Here is a 14,040-nt window from a genome sequence, read left to right as displayed (position 1 = left end):
GAGTGTGTGTGTGTGTGTGTGTGGAAGCGAGGGTGTGCGTTTGGGATTGGGTGTCGTCATGCCCCGTGTGTGTGCATGTGTTTGGCCTTGTGACTACGTCAGTGTGTCTGATTGCTTGTCTCTGATTATGTGACCGTAGCTGTGCGTGTGTGCTGTTGACGTGGGTCTGTATTCTCTCTAATATCTCTGATTTTCCTTTCTCTCTCTCTCTCTCTCTCTCTCTCTCTCTCTCTCTCTCTCTCTCTGTCTCTCTGTCTCCATCCTTTCCCCCCCCCTTCCCTCAGGGTCGTTTGCTAACACCTTGCCTACCTACCAGCGCTCTGAGGTGATGCTTTTCATCATGGGCAAGATCCCTGTACCTGGAGTCCATCCTGGACTCACTTCAGCTGTCTCTGGGTGAGACACACACACATGCGGTGCTGTGTGGATGATGTTCCTGTGGATGACGGTGCTGTGTGGATGATGTTCCTGTGGATGACGGTGCTGTGTGGATGATGTTCCTGTGGATGACGGTGCTGTGTGGATGATGTTCCTGTGGATGATGGTGCTGTGTGGATGATGTTCCTGTGGATGATGGTGCTGTGTGGATGATGTTCCTGTGGATGATGGTGCTGTGTGGATGATGTTCCTGTGGATGATGGTGCTGTGTGGATGATGTTCCTGTGGATGATGGTGCTGTGTGGATGATGTTCCTGTGGATGACGGTGCTGTGTGGATGATGTTCCTGTGGATGACGGTGCTGTGTGGATGATGTTCCTGTGGATGACGGTGCTGTGTGGATGATGTTCCTGTGGATGACGGTGCTGTGTGGATGATGTTCCTGTGGATGACGGTGCTGTGTGGATGATGTTCCTGTGGATGATGGTGCTGTGTGGATGATGTTCCTGTGGATGATGGTGCTGTGTGGATGATGTTCCTGTGGATGACGGTGCTGTGTGGATGATGTTCCTGTGGATGACGGTCCTGTGGATGACGGTGCTGTGTGTTCCGGCAGGCCTGAAGCGACCAGGATGATCCAGGTGATGCTGCTCAAGTCATTGGTTCAGGTGAGCTTTGACCCGTCCACCTGCAGAACCAGGCAAGCACAGGGAGAGAGGGAAGGAGATTGAGGGGGGGGGGACACACAAGGAGAAATATACAGAAAGGAAAGGAGAAAGGAAACCACAGAGAACAAGAAGGAAAGGTCAAAATGAAAACAGAGCCCCATGCTGCTCTCTACTGCCCCCAGGTGACCACAGGCTTCCAGACCACCAACATCCTGACAGCCCTGCCCACCTCCTTCCTGGAGCCCCTGTTGTCTCTGCAGGACGACCCCCAGGTCAGCCTGCCCCACCACCTCATCACACCAGCTAACAACACCATCGTTTACTGTTTGCTGTTGACGCTGAATCCGTGACATGGTGACATCAGGTGACATCAGGTGACAGTTTCCTCTGTCTCTCCTCTCATCCCTCCCTCAGGTCAGGCTCCTGGTGCTCAGCATCCTCCTCAGCCTCATCGATCGCCATGACAACAGGCCCAAGTTCTCAAGCATCAGGTTGGCATGTGGCTACCGTCTCATTAACCCTCCGGCAACTGGACTCTGGTCTGGCTCGCTCCATCTCTCGGCCGGTTGTTAATGGAGACCAGTATCCCTCCTGACACTTCCTCTGCTCTGCTGTGTCTCTCCTCCAGCATCCTGGCAGACATCTCCGTGCTCAAGCTCAAAGTGGACAAGTGTTCCCGACAGGACAACTTGTTCATGAAGAAGGTGAGAGTCTCCCTGCTCGTTGGTCTGTGGTCTGTTTCAGAAGCTTCTCTCGACCCCTAATCCACATCATACTATCTTATATCTGCAATGGGAGGATTTATTTTAAAAAAACTGCTTAACATTCTGTATATAGCAGACATATCTGCATATCTGTCTGGTTTAGACACAGGACTTCAGTTTGCTCCAATTTTGGGCAAATGTGGGTAATAGTGGTAATAAAGTTACCCTGGACCCATTTACATTTACATTTAGTCATTTCACCCACCAACGTTTGGTGTTTTTCTGACCTCCCCCCTTGCTGTGGTGTGCCTCCATGTCCCAGCATGCCCAGCAGCTGTATCGCCACATCTACGTGGGCTGTAAGGAGCAGAGCAGCAGCCAGCCCCACTATGAGAGCCTCTACACCCTCCTGGCCCTCATCAGCATGGAGCTGGCCAACGAGGAGGTGGTGGTGGACCTCATACGCCTCACCCTGGCCCTGCAGGTACGGCACACACACACATACAGTACACACACACACTCATACAGTACACACACACATACAGTACACACACACACTCATACAGTACATACACACACACATACAGTACACACACACTCATACAGTACACACACACACACTCATACAGTACACACACACTCAAACACACTCATACAGTACACACACACACATACAGTACACACACACACACACACACTCATACAGTACACACACACACACACTGGATGCCAGCACCCGTATGAGATGCTGTGTCCCCTGCCGGTTGTGTCCCCTGCTGCAGGACCTGGCTCTGTCCCCGGAGGAGTCTCTGTCCGTGTACAACCGCTGTGCCGTCCACGCCCTCGCCGCCGCCTACCTCAACCTCATCTGCCAGCTCACCACCGTCCCCACCTTCTGCCAGCACATCCACGAGGTCAGAGACAGAGGGGGAGAGGGGGAGGGGGAGGGGGAGGGGGAGGGGGAGAGGGAGAGGGGGAGGGGGGAGAGGGGGAGAGAGGGAGGGGGAGAGGGGGAGGGAGAGGGGGAGGGGGGAGAGGGAGAGGGGGAGGGGGGAGAGAGAGAGAGAGAGAGAGAGAGGGAGGGGGAGAGAGGGAGGGGGAGAGAGGGAGGGGGAGAGGGGGAGGGGGGAGGGGGAGAGAGAGAAAGGGAGGGGGAGAGTACATATGTGTGTTTGGGTGCGTGAGCATTCATCTACACACGTGCACTTGGGTGTGTGAAGGCGTGTGGAACATTGCAGCCCGTGTGTTTGGGTGTGTTCTTCTTTGTGTAGCGGTGTGGGGTTATCACCCTGACCCTCCCCTCTCCCCCTCTGCTCAGGTGATAGAGGTGAGGCAGAAGGACTTCCCCCACCTCCTACCAGAGGACGTCTTCATCGACAACCCCAAGTAAGTCCACCACCGGGACTAGGACCGGCTCCGACCGGCTCCGACCGGCTCTTGAGAGCTGATCCAGGAGCAGATCACAGCTCATCAAATTTCCATAAACACCAAAATATGCGACGAGGCAGGTTCCAAAAGCGTCCGTCTTCCTCCTGCAGAGTGATGCGTGCTCATCAGAGACCCGCAGCACTCAGGGAGCTAGCCATCTCAGTCTTGCAGCAGGGCTTCTGGGAGACCTTTCATCTTCACTGAACCTCAAAAACCCTTTTAGTGACTCATGCGGAGACGGCTGCTTTGTGTGGGCGGGTCCTCTCCCTCTTTGGGACGTACGCTGTGAAGTAGAAAATGGGATAACCATGTCTTTTCATCCCCTTCTCCCATCTGCTCTCTCCCACCGCCTCCCCGCCTCTTCCCTCTCCCACCTACCCCCCCTCCTCCCACCTCCTCTGCCCCCCCCCCCCCCCCCAGACTCCCAGCCTCTCTAGAGAAGCTGGAAGGGGAGGTGCTGTTCCAGCAGTCCAAGATCACTGAGGTTCTGGGGGGCAGCGGCTACAACACAGACCGACTGGCCACACCCTACGTACCCCAGTTCACAGGTAGCACGCACACACTTTCAGGGATTGTGCTTTCGAGAAGATTTTTGGGGATCAATATGAGCATTCGGGAAGTGTGTCGCAGTGGTTGCTACTTTCAGGATGCGTGTCTTTGAGTTTGATCAGGCTCAGGAGAGGAATTCTGAGCGTTTGTGTGTGTGTGTGTGTGTGTATGTGTATGTAGATGAGGACCGCCTGTCAAAGAGGAAGAGCATTGGAGAGACCATCTCACTGCAGGTGGAGGTGGAGTCCAGGAACAGTCCGGAGAAGGAGGAGGTGAAGGCAACACACACACACACACACACACACCCCCAGCCTGTCCCTCCTGTCTTTTGAACACACTCTGTCTTTGTTGTCATGTTGCTGGGCAGAAGACTCCAGCAGAGGAGATCACGTTTGAAACCTTGAAGAACGCCATTGGTACGTCCTATAGTGCTACAGAGGACCACTCACTCTGGCCGCCACTGTACTGTACTCTAGCACTATTAATGTGTGTCTGTGTCTGTGTGTGTGTGTGTGCCTCAGTGGACAGTGTGGGGATGGAGGAGCAGGAGAAAGAGCGCCGAAGGCTGGTGGTGGAGAAGTTCCAGAAGGCCCCCTTCGAGGAGATAGCTGCCCACTGTGGTGCCCGGGTAAAAACCACATTGTTTTTAGTTTTTTTACCACAACCTGCCTGTGCAATTGCACTAAGCTGTCATGTTGTGGATGGCTAGTGAATGTCTTGAGTTGCCTTCTCTCTGACTCTAACTTGCCGTGCTGGTTGTGTGCAGGCCACCTTGCTGCAGAGCAAACTCAATCAGATCTTTGAGATCACCATCAGGTAAGGCAGTCGGCCGCAGCATGCGTCCCCGAGCGCGGGCGTCTTTATCGACAGTTTAAACGGCTACCGTGTGTTTCCGGTGAGAGGGATGAGGATGACGTGTGCCTCTCGTCCCCAGGCCTCCTCCCAGCCCTTCCGGAACCATCTCATCAGGCTACGGCCAGACGCAGAGCCGCTCGGTCCCCGTCTACGAGATGAAGTTCCCCGACCTCTGTGTCTACTAGGATGCGGGGTCAGGGGGTCACCACTGGGGGGGGGGGGGGGGAAATGAAGGAATGTGTGTGTGTGTGGGGGGGGGGGGGGTGATACTGTAAAGGGAGAGCGCCAGAGAGAAGGAGAGGGTTATTACCCTCAGTTGTCCCAACAGGCTACGCAAAGCCTCTGTCACTGTGAATCCTGGCGAGATAGAAAACCGACAAAGGACTCTAAGCAAACCGTGACACGAACAAAAACGAAAACATCTGAGGGCGCAGCATGAACTCTCACCCCACCCCTCTCACCCCTCCACCCTCTCGCCCCGACCCCTACACCCTCTCACCCCACCCCTCTCACCCCTCCACCCTCTCGCCCCGACCCCTACACCCTCTTACCCCACCCCTGATTGGTAAGCCTGCTTGGGCACAGCGAGCGCCCCTCTGAGGGGCTGGGAAGGACAAGGTGAACATGGGGAGGACGGAGAAGAGCTTTCAGTCCCTGCTCCAACTTAGCTGCATGCAGACAACTCTCATTTGGAGTAATGACCCTGACGTGGTCTGGACTCTTCCCTAGTTTGTCCCTAACAGGATGCCATACTCTCCCCACTGCTGGACTGCCTTCCTGAGTAGGAGGTAAAAGGTCAACTGTCAAATGTGATGAAATAGATAGTTTTAGTTGAAGTTTTCTGATTTTAATATGTCCTTATTGAGTTGTAATGTGTTCATGGAGTTAAAGGGATATGTTACATAGCTGGCTCGCTGTGCTATTTAGGCACAGCTACTGTGTCCCTTTACAAATCATTCATTTAACTGAAGTTGCTACTGGTCAATATGTGTTCTTAAATGATCTCTGTGTTGTTTTGCCTTTCTTAAGTATTGCTGCTTTTTAGGCCGGAGTGCTTTTTTGTTTGTTATATAACCTGTGTTTTTATGTCGTATATTTTTGTATCCATACTGATACATTCAATATGACCTGTGCGCTGTCCTCTCAGATTGACAGTGCCTTACAGGTGACTCTACTGTACCTAAACCGGTGTGAACCCGTTTGCACCAGTATAAAATGTATTCAGACATAGCTGTTGCGCTGACCTGTGTGTGTTTACAGTCAAGTTTACACTCTCAAACACAAGCATGAAGTTAAGCAAGATATGAGATGGATTTGTCACATAAATGTGTATATGTGGAGAGGTGTCGTACATATCCACATCATTTTTTTGTGGGAAGGGGGGGAATATAGAAGGTAGATTGCACTGATTCTAGCCATAATTTGAAGGAAAACTAGGAACTGTTTTACCAGTAACCCGGAGAGAGTCCTCAGAGAACTAACCAGCATGTCGTCAGTGAGGTGGATGTGTGTGTGTGTGTGTGTGTGTGGTGGGGTCGCCCGGGCCGTGAGTGAGGTCGGCTTGAAGACAGAGAGAGTGTGCATCCATCTGGCCTCAGATGCTGGAGTCCATTTGGATTGCAGCAGGAGAGCATGGAGACCACGCCCCCTGCAGGCCCACTGACCGCATTACAGATGGCTCATCGTAGTCTTCAGTGCCACCCTAAACCGCACTGTCATGGATGACTCGAATCCTTTTCGTCCCTCTGTGATGACAGTCAAAGCTTGAGTGATAACTTGAGTGTAGAGACTAGGCCTGTGTTGTGTGTAGACACTACTGGAAGAGGGGAGGGGTGGGGTGTCCGTTGTAAACCATGGGGGTTTGAAACATTCTTAAAGCTCATGCAGGCATAAAATAAAGTACTAAGGCAATAACGCTAAGCCTGTTGTGTGTGTGTGTGTGTGTGTGTGTGTGTGGGGAGGGATGAGTGAGCTGTCTAGCCTGGTGGATCATCAGCAGTGTTGCAAGACCACTGACAGACTGCATTCAGGCTAGCCTCAGCTGTAGTTAAGCCATGCCCTGTGTCGTGATACATGCCTGCTGTACTGGAACTGGACGGTGCTCTCGCACTTCCTGTTCTGTGACATTCTAAGACCCCCCCCCTCACTTCCTGTTCTGTGACATTCTAAGACCCCCCCCTCACTTCCTGTGTTCTCGGGACCTGTCCCTACGGACGTGCTGTCCAGGATTGGTTGTGTAGCCCAATGATGTTACTGTCCAAAGTGTTCTGTGTGGTTTTGTTATTGCGTGGGAAACCCATTGTCCATTGACTGCATGGTTCATATTTACTCGTGTGTGTGTGTGTGTCAGAACCAAACCCACTTTACAAAGAAGTTAGTCTCTGTCCTCGCGTCAAATGAAGAGTCAAGACTCGTCAGTGTGTAGCTTGCCATCTTCTGTTTATATGTTCCTGTCATAATGTTGGTCAAGTAGAACAGTTCAATTACCAAGCAGTCAAACTCACATCACCGAGTTTAGAGTAAGAGTAAGTGCAATGGCAAAAATAACTATGCTTTAACAGACGCCTGTAAACCTACTTGAGTATTGTACCCTTTTAGGGTTCATTTCACGGTTCATACCTAAATCAACTTCATATCTAATTTCCATTTACAGCTAGTGTTTACCATCTATTCACAGTTGTGAGTTCATTGTTAACAATTGGTTTATGAAAGCTTGTTGAGAATTGTTATTGCAAAATGTTGCCAATATAATGCAATATTTGATCAGTAAGTGCTGTCAAACATAACTCCTGGTTCCATTGTACAGTACATCTCGCTGTTTACATTGTAGTGCTGTAGGTCAATCTATCTGTCCTGTGAACTTTGCACTTTAAACTGGGTTCCCTAGTAACTAAGGCAGCTTTTAACATGGAGAACATGCCTTATGAGTGTTGGACCCAACCTTGCATGCTAGTGATGTAGCTAGTTTTAATATAGCGCTTCTGTACTGTGACCATCCGTGAGAAGAAAACATTTGGTCACCATTTCAATATGGTTTTAATGACATTAAGATGTTGTCTTTGCCAACTTAACTGGTCGCAAGGGTCCTATTGGAAAACAGAATTTTTGGAACTGTATGACGAGTGTACAATTATTCATTGAACGTTGTGGTGTGTGCTTAGGGGCCAGCGGTGTGTCTGTGCCAATGGCTGATACCAAATCTGACATGTACTCTATTGTGCGCACGACAAGGTAGTGCATTAACCTAAAAATGAACATTGGACACAGAAGATGGAAGATATTCATAGCCAGTAGAGAAAGTGTTGACCACACCTCTCATGTTGACTTGAAACACTGATCCGTTTTGAAGCCTGTGTCCTGCACATCCAAACTTCTATGAAACTGATTTGCTTGTTTTGTTGCTGATGCCAGTTGCAGTACAGAGTAGGAACTTTTTTTTTCTCTCTTTCGCTCAAAGAACGCAGCATGTCATGCTAGTGTGAATGATTGTCAATGTGATATTCTCTCTTCTGCTGCCATGGAGACGGCTGTGTGTGTTAGTGAGAGTTGTTGTCCCTATCCTGCTCCTCAATGTGGACTTCCTGTCTCAATGGTTTCCATGCCCTTTCATTTGGTTGGTTGTAAATTAAAAAGCATCTTTGCGTCGCTAGAATTGACATTGTCGTGTTTTTCTTTCTCTTCTTTTGAAAATACACGGTTTAACTGGTAGTTAAAGTGTTAGCAGGCAAAACACTACTTGGTTTCCACAACAGCTGAGAAGTTTGGTCGTATTGTAATAAAAATACAAATCCCTTCAGTGTGGGTTATGTTCGAGGATTACGCCCAGTCTGAGCTGAGCTGGGACTGAACAAACCAGAGGTTTCAAAGTTGGAATTGCAGTGGAGACACTGAGAGGAGACGTGTTGTAGATATGTACACCTGTTTACCTCACTGAGGAACTCCAAGAAATGAAGGGAGGGAGTTCTCTGTGATGAAGACATCCATGCCTTACTCTATCATTTCTCTGGACCCATCTGGACCCAAAGAAGGTTGACCTTTTATCGTCTTTCATACAAATCCCAGATGTCATTAACTAGCCTAAATACAACTACAGTATACAACATCTTTTGACTGTAAGAAAAGCCTGCTCATGCTCATCACTCTGTAGTACAACATGTTGACTGGTGTTTAATTAAGCCTGTTTGCTGTACCGTACTGTAGAGCTTCCCTCACAGCCTCACCCCAGCACACCTGTCTGTCCTCTTCATGTGGACTGGTTGTAGGACTGAAGGGTCCTCGTGCTGCAATACTCTGGATCATCAGGGATCTGGGTTTGCTTGCCATAAAGCAGTGTATTTTATGTTATCATTATTATGATCGTTTTTTTTTTTTTTTTACAGTGTATCAAGACAAATAAAGAGGAAGTATATCACCCCCATTTGAAACATGTTTCTTTTATACATTCGGAAATCTTTTGGTCTTTCTTTTTTTCTGATAGTGAAATATTCCGTTTCTCTCCCTCTCCTACAATATGTAGTATTGGTAACAGTATTAGGTTTCAGTGACAAACTCAGAGGGTCACTTGAGTGTTCCATAAATGAAATATATATTTTTATTAACATGTTCAAACAAACATTCAAGCTAAGGCTGTTAAATCCTGGTGCACAAGCTATATTCTTAAAGCTCAACTTTGTGACTGTGTGGATTTTATTGTTCTAATCAATAACAATCAAAGTAGTTCTCTAAGATACCCATGTTTTTTTTTTTTACATGTTACACTTGACCCAAGCATAGTGCCCTTGTTTATTTTTACTTTCAAACTTAATCTATTGAAGACAATATTGTTATTTTAGACTTATATATGAAATGTACATCCATAAGTCAAGGATCTGCACAATCATAGTAGCCTCTCTCCTCTTATATATCCCATTCTCTCTCCCTCATTCTTCGCCCCCATCCATCCTGGTTCCATCCTCCCTCCAACTACGGCTCTTTGTTGACGATGACATTCTTCAACAACGAGAGCAGAGGCTCATGGGATTGCTCCCAGGGCATCACGAAGCTCCCGTGGCGCTTGACGGCTGGCGGGGTTCCCCAGCGGAAGTGACTCATCCGGTAGGGCGTATCCTTCTTGGCCTGAAGCCCCAGCTGAGAGGGCACCTTGGGGCTGGCCCTCCCCCGGATCCCCTGCCCTCCGTCCTCCGCGCTGTTCAGCTGCCTACGGGCCTCCAGAGGGAAGCCCTCGGGGGAATCACCCCCCTCCAGAGCAAACACCTTGATGGGCCGGCGTTTGCGGCCGCCGGGCTTGCCCCAGCGGAAGTGCTCCATGGAGTAGGACCGCCTCTCCTCAGTGCGTAACTGAGGCTCCGGTTCCAGGGTCATCTCGCCAGAGGCCAGGGCAGCCAGCAGGATGCCCAGGGAGAAGTTCTCTTCCGTGGACTGCTGCTCGCCTGCCGAGCTGGGCTCTGGGGACTCGGTCTGGACCTCAGACCTGCACAGGTGAACACACTCCTGCAGGGCAGAGAAACGACACAGTAGAACAGGATGTGAGGAGTGAGACACGGTGAACAGGAAGAAGAGGAGGTGGAGGAAGATGGGAATGATGATCCGAAAGAGGAGTTTCTGATGTCTTTATGAATGACAGGGATGAAGTCAGGATCATGATGAGGAGGACGATGGCTCACCAGTATTTTGTCCAGTGAGCTGAGATCTTTGCAGTAGGGGCGGTCCCAGCACTGAGCCCAGACCCTGGGGCTGCACACACACACCACTGCCATCATGGTCAAAAGCCACGACACACAAACCATCTTCAGCCTATCACCACACAGGGGACATAGACAAATCACATTTCAGAAAGTCAATGACACTTGAAGTTTAGCCAATTGGGAACACACACCAGCCTTAACATTTTACAAAGTCCAAAATCTCTTTGGCTGAGACTTTGATGTCAACAGTGTCAATTTCAAATTTGTTTGTATATTCTTGATGTAGCCTGATGTTGTCATACTCATAAACCGCTCCGTTGGGCTGTGAGTATGGGGCGTGTTTCAACCGAACTTGTAAAAAAAATGCCTCTTCGCTCAATTGGATATACCTACAACCAATCAGAGCAACGTAGTATGTTGTTTGTTGAAAGCAAATTCAACCCAAGCGCTCTTTGGTGACGTGGTTGATTAAGTTACTGTTGATCATCTGTCCATCATCGTATAAAGCCCGCCCTGACAATTTGATTGGTCCGAACAGCTCCTGTTCGGATATAGTTTTTCCCCAACAGAGCTACCCCAGACCCAACCTCCCGACCACATTTCTTTGTGGGCGGGGCTAAGTTGGGCTGGCAGCCAGGCTATTCTTGATGGGCTTCTGTGATAAATGTTTTCCTTTGTAGAGGTTGACAGTTTCATAAACTCAATCACCCAGTATCCCGCTCAAATTGTAACATGAAACTGGATGTTGTAAACATAGGAATGGTAAGGTACATGTATAGAAAGTGTGAAACAATAGCGACAGTATTCACTGGCTCCATCCAAGGACAAACTCTGACGTAATGGATGGTGGACAAACTCTTTCATCATCTTCCTTCATCTCAGAGGGCTCTATACATCTGGCCAACAAAAAGATGGTGGTATGTGAATCAATATTATGACCTTTAAATAGAGGAAGATGAGTTATTGTGACGTCAAGAAAGCGAAACTTTTTTTTTTCCAGAAATGATTTCACAATATTTTGTTTAATACCTGTGGCCTCATAGACATGTCTCAATGCACATACAGTCACAGAGAGACAAGCACAGATACATGTCTCTGTACTTAGCTCATGCACCCATGCATACGAGCACACACACACACACACACACTCACACACACATCTAATCCACTCATCGAGCCCAGATTTGGGTCTCCAACTACATCCTCCATTCAGTTACCCTTGCCAACTCAGGAACACTGTCAATGGTATATTGTGAAAGAGTGACTGAATGGAAGACAGCCTTTACTTGTCTTGTGAGTGACTCATGCGATCAATCCCCCCAGATACCTGACGATTACCAGCCATCTCTGCCTCACCTTTCACCTGTCGAAGAACTGACACAGTAAGAAGACGGCAAATTATTGAAGACCTTAGAACATGTAGTTCCTTCCACCCATTCGTCGTCTGAGAAAGTTGGAGCTAATTTAAGAAAGGTTGCTTGCTGTACTGTCACACCAAGTCCCTTAGTAACGCTAAGTATTACATCATATTGTGATGTTTCGGGCCTGACCACACATGTAGTTACTATAGGTTACTATACACCTGATTCTGGATGATCAGGTTTGTATGCTGCATGTAGAGCACAGGTGAAATCATTAGAAGTCAAAACAACAATTTGCTTTAGTTTAGAACATGTTCTCTTCACCCTGCTAGGGCAGCTACATCAGTATTTAATTAACTTACTCAAATTAATAAATGTTTCTTATCTTTCTATGACAGTTTTTTATGTTGAATTGTGAGGATTTTGTTTTGTTCAGATCCTTTCTTTGTCCATTATAATGAATGAATCCTCTCTGGGTTCATATGTGTTACAGAGCCTGTATTCTCAATGAGTCATCTTCCACAGCTTAGTCCAGCACCTCAAGGATACTCTTCAAATGAGACTCAACAGCCCCCATTATCACTAGACAGACATTTTTATGAACAGCATTAGAAATCCAAATATAGCCAGCTTCAGACTGCCCAAGGTAGGTATTTGATATAAACAGGAAGTTCAAATAATTGGTCAGATAAATAATGAAAAGGATGTAAAAGAGCCACTTGGGATCTGTTTTTAAAATGAGGATAATATGATTGATTGGAAAGGAGATGAGTATGATCATACATATAGCTTTTTTGTCAGTTGAAATGTTGAAATGCAAATGTAAGTTTTTCTCATAAACACAATCAATGTTTCAATGAAATGCAATTTAAAAAGTTGCCATAAAATAGCAAACCATTTCACTGAATTAATAGCTAAAATAAATAATGTATTAGTTTGATTGTAAATGATACAACTGAAATGTTCTACAGATATTTACAATAAATAACAAATATGAGCAGGTAAGCAATATACAGGCACAGTGAATTTCAGCTGCGATCAACCAAAAACAGTCAACACCGAAGACAAAAAGAATAAAACAATAATCTGATCTAGGCAGTTTACGGTGAACACGCTCCGTCATTCTTACCTTCCCCAGCAATTCTTTACTTCTGTTTCTTTTTTTTCCCAATCTTCCACAGGTCTCTCTCTCTCTCTCTCTCTCTCTCTCTGTCTGTGGTAGCTCACTGTTCTGTATGACACTCTATCTCCTTTATCTCGCCCTCTGTTGCTCTCTCTATGCAGGGAGAGTGAGGAGCCCTTATTGCTCCGCCTGTGAGCTCGAAGCTGCTTTTATAGGCAGCAGAGGTGCGTGGGGCCTCAGAGTGGGCTTGGTGCTGAGGGCTCCTGCCTCCTCTCTCACAGTGGTGGCGTGGTGGGGCGGGGCGGGGCTCGTGAGGTTTGCATCATTTGGAACACTCTCTCTCTCCCCAGTCAATAAGGCTCCACGTCAGCGGGCGACAGGTGAGGTATTAGCAGGTGGACTCCATTCCTCGTCATTGGTGTCTCTGCGTGTTTTTGTGTGTGTGTTGACTGTGTGTGTGTTTCCCCTTGATGTGAACAGTCCGTTATCCGTTATTCCTCCCAGAACCTTGCTGTGCCTGCCCATATACAGCATAACACCGTTTCTGTAAGTAGTACAAGTTTACAGGGTCGGCTCCAACGGCAATGGAGCCCTTTCCCAAATAGAATGCTAAGCTCCCCCATCATCTTAGCTATAAGAGTTTCTATAACAGAGCCATACAAACGCCCCCATGTGGAAAGGCCCGCCCACCTGATTCTTTCAGGAGCCAAGCTTGCAAGCATATGTACATTACAACATTGTACATGCAAGTATGTAAAAGCTTGTGAGTGACTGAAGTGGGGGTCCATGTGATCTATGAGGTAACAACCTTAACGACCCAACCTTTGGACAGGTGTTCACCCCTGTGACACAAAGGGACATATACAAAAACACCCTTTCCATTGACAAAGGGCAGGCAAGGGCAGCGTGCAAATCAGTTTTCCTGGTTAAATTAGTTTCCTTGGCCTTCAATATGAAGATAGGAAATGGAGTCTGACTCACTGATCTGACGTCAGTAGTGCACTTTACATGTACATAAATGTAGAAAGAGGTGCCACGTTTTGGTCTCGAAACACATCCATACCAATTGTTAATATATGGTATCTTATCCATCATGAATGCTATGATGAAGGTTTTGACAAATATTTGCTATTTGCCTCTTACAGTAACTGCTGAATTACAGTTGAATACATCTTCCCCTTTTAGCCTGACCTTGATGTGTGTGAGAGAGAGAGAGAGAGAGAGAGAGAGAGAGAGAGAGAGAGAGAGAGAGAGAGAGAGAGAGAGAGAGAGAGAGAGAGAGAGAGAGAG

The 14,040-nt window shown here is 47.8% G+C and overlaps 2 protein-coding genes and 1 long non-coding RNA gene across 7 annotated transcripts in view; 2 read left to right on the top strand and 1 right to left on the bottom strand.

Annotated features, from left to right (window-relative positions):
• efr3bb (EFR3 homolog Bb (S. cerevisiae)) overlaps positions 1–9,205 on the top strand; it is a 25,612-nt gene extending 16,407 nt beyond the window's left edge. For 2 of the 5 annotated variants that reach the window (XM_084699361.1, XM_084699364.1), the window contains exons 11-24: positions 285–396; positions 995–1,046; positions 1,229–1,318; positions 1,461–1,537; positions 1,675–1,750; positions 2,073–2,234; positions 2,533–2,664; positions 3,069–3,136; positions 3,599–3,726; positions 3,908–3,999; positions 4,095–4,143; positions 4,249–4,355; positions 4,494–4,543; positions 4,662–4,796. In XM_084699361.1, coding sequence (XP_084555487.1) covers positions 285–396; positions 995–1,046; positions 1,229–1,318; positions 1,461–1,537; positions 1,675–1,750; positions 2,073–2,234; positions 2,533–2,664; positions 3,069–3,136; positions 3,599–3,726; positions 3,908–3,999; positions 4,095–4,143; positions 4,249–4,355; positions 4,494–4,543; positions 4,662–4,767 — 1,301 coding nt within the window. In that variant the 3' untranslated portion in view covers positions 4,768–4,796. Of the gene's footprint in view, positions 1–284; positions 397–994; positions 1,047–1,228; positions 1,319–1,460; positions 1,538–1,674; positions 1,751–2,072; positions 2,235–2,532; positions 2,665–3,068; positions 3,137–3,598; positions 3,727–3,907; positions 4,000–4,094; positions 4,144–4,248; positions 4,356–4,493; positions 4,544–4,661; positions 4,797–8,961 lie in introns of those variants that run through there. The other 3 variants (XM_084699365.1, XM_084699363.1, XM_084699362.1) reach the window with 3 other exon arrangements.
• A 19-nt stretch (positions 9,206–9,224) lies between these two features.
• LOC146286928 (pro-opiomelanocortin B-like) lies at positions 9,225–12,916 on the bottom strand. Its single transcript, XM_084699366.1, has 3 exons — positions 12,757–12,916; positions 10,246–10,375; positions 9,225–10,072 (listed from the first exon to the last, which is right to left on the bottom strand). Exons 2-3 carry the CDS (start codon positions 10,366–10,368, stop codon positions 9,545–9,547), a joined length of 651 nt encoding a protein of 216 aa, XP_084555492.1. The 5' UTR covers positions 10,369–10,375; positions 12,757–12,916; the 3' UTR covers positions 9,225–9,544.
• On the top strand, positions 9,595–12,015 carry LOC146286929 (uncharacterized). Its single transcript, XR_014758410.1, has 2 exons — positions 9,595–11,183; positions 11,590–12,015. It is a non-coding gene; the product is annotated as an uncharacterized LOC146286929 (long non-coding RNA).
• Positions 12,917–14,040: the final 1,124 nt, after the last annotated feature.

Source organism: Hypomesus nipponensis, chromosome 6, assembly GCF_054491055.1.
Source record: "Hypomesus nipponensis isolate SF chromosome 6, ASM5449105v1, whole genome shotgun sequence".
NCBI lineage: Eukaryota > Metazoa > Chordata > Actinopteri > Osmeriformes > Osmeridae > Hypomesus > Hypomesus nipponensis.
The sequence above is the reverse complement of the archived record's forward strand: the minus strand, read 5'-3'. Positions and strand labels throughout refer to the sequence as shown.

Excerpts from the sequence above, each read along its gene's own strand:
- LOC146286928 (XM_084699366.1), bottom strand. The coding sequence starts at position 10,368 with ATGGTTTGTGTGTCGTGGCTTTTGACCATGATGGCAGTGGTGTGTGTG. Across the intron at positions 10,073-10,245 it reads GCTCACTGGACAAAATACTG|GAGTGTGTTCACCTGTGCAG; the intron begins GTGAGCCATCGT and ends TCTGCCCTGCAG.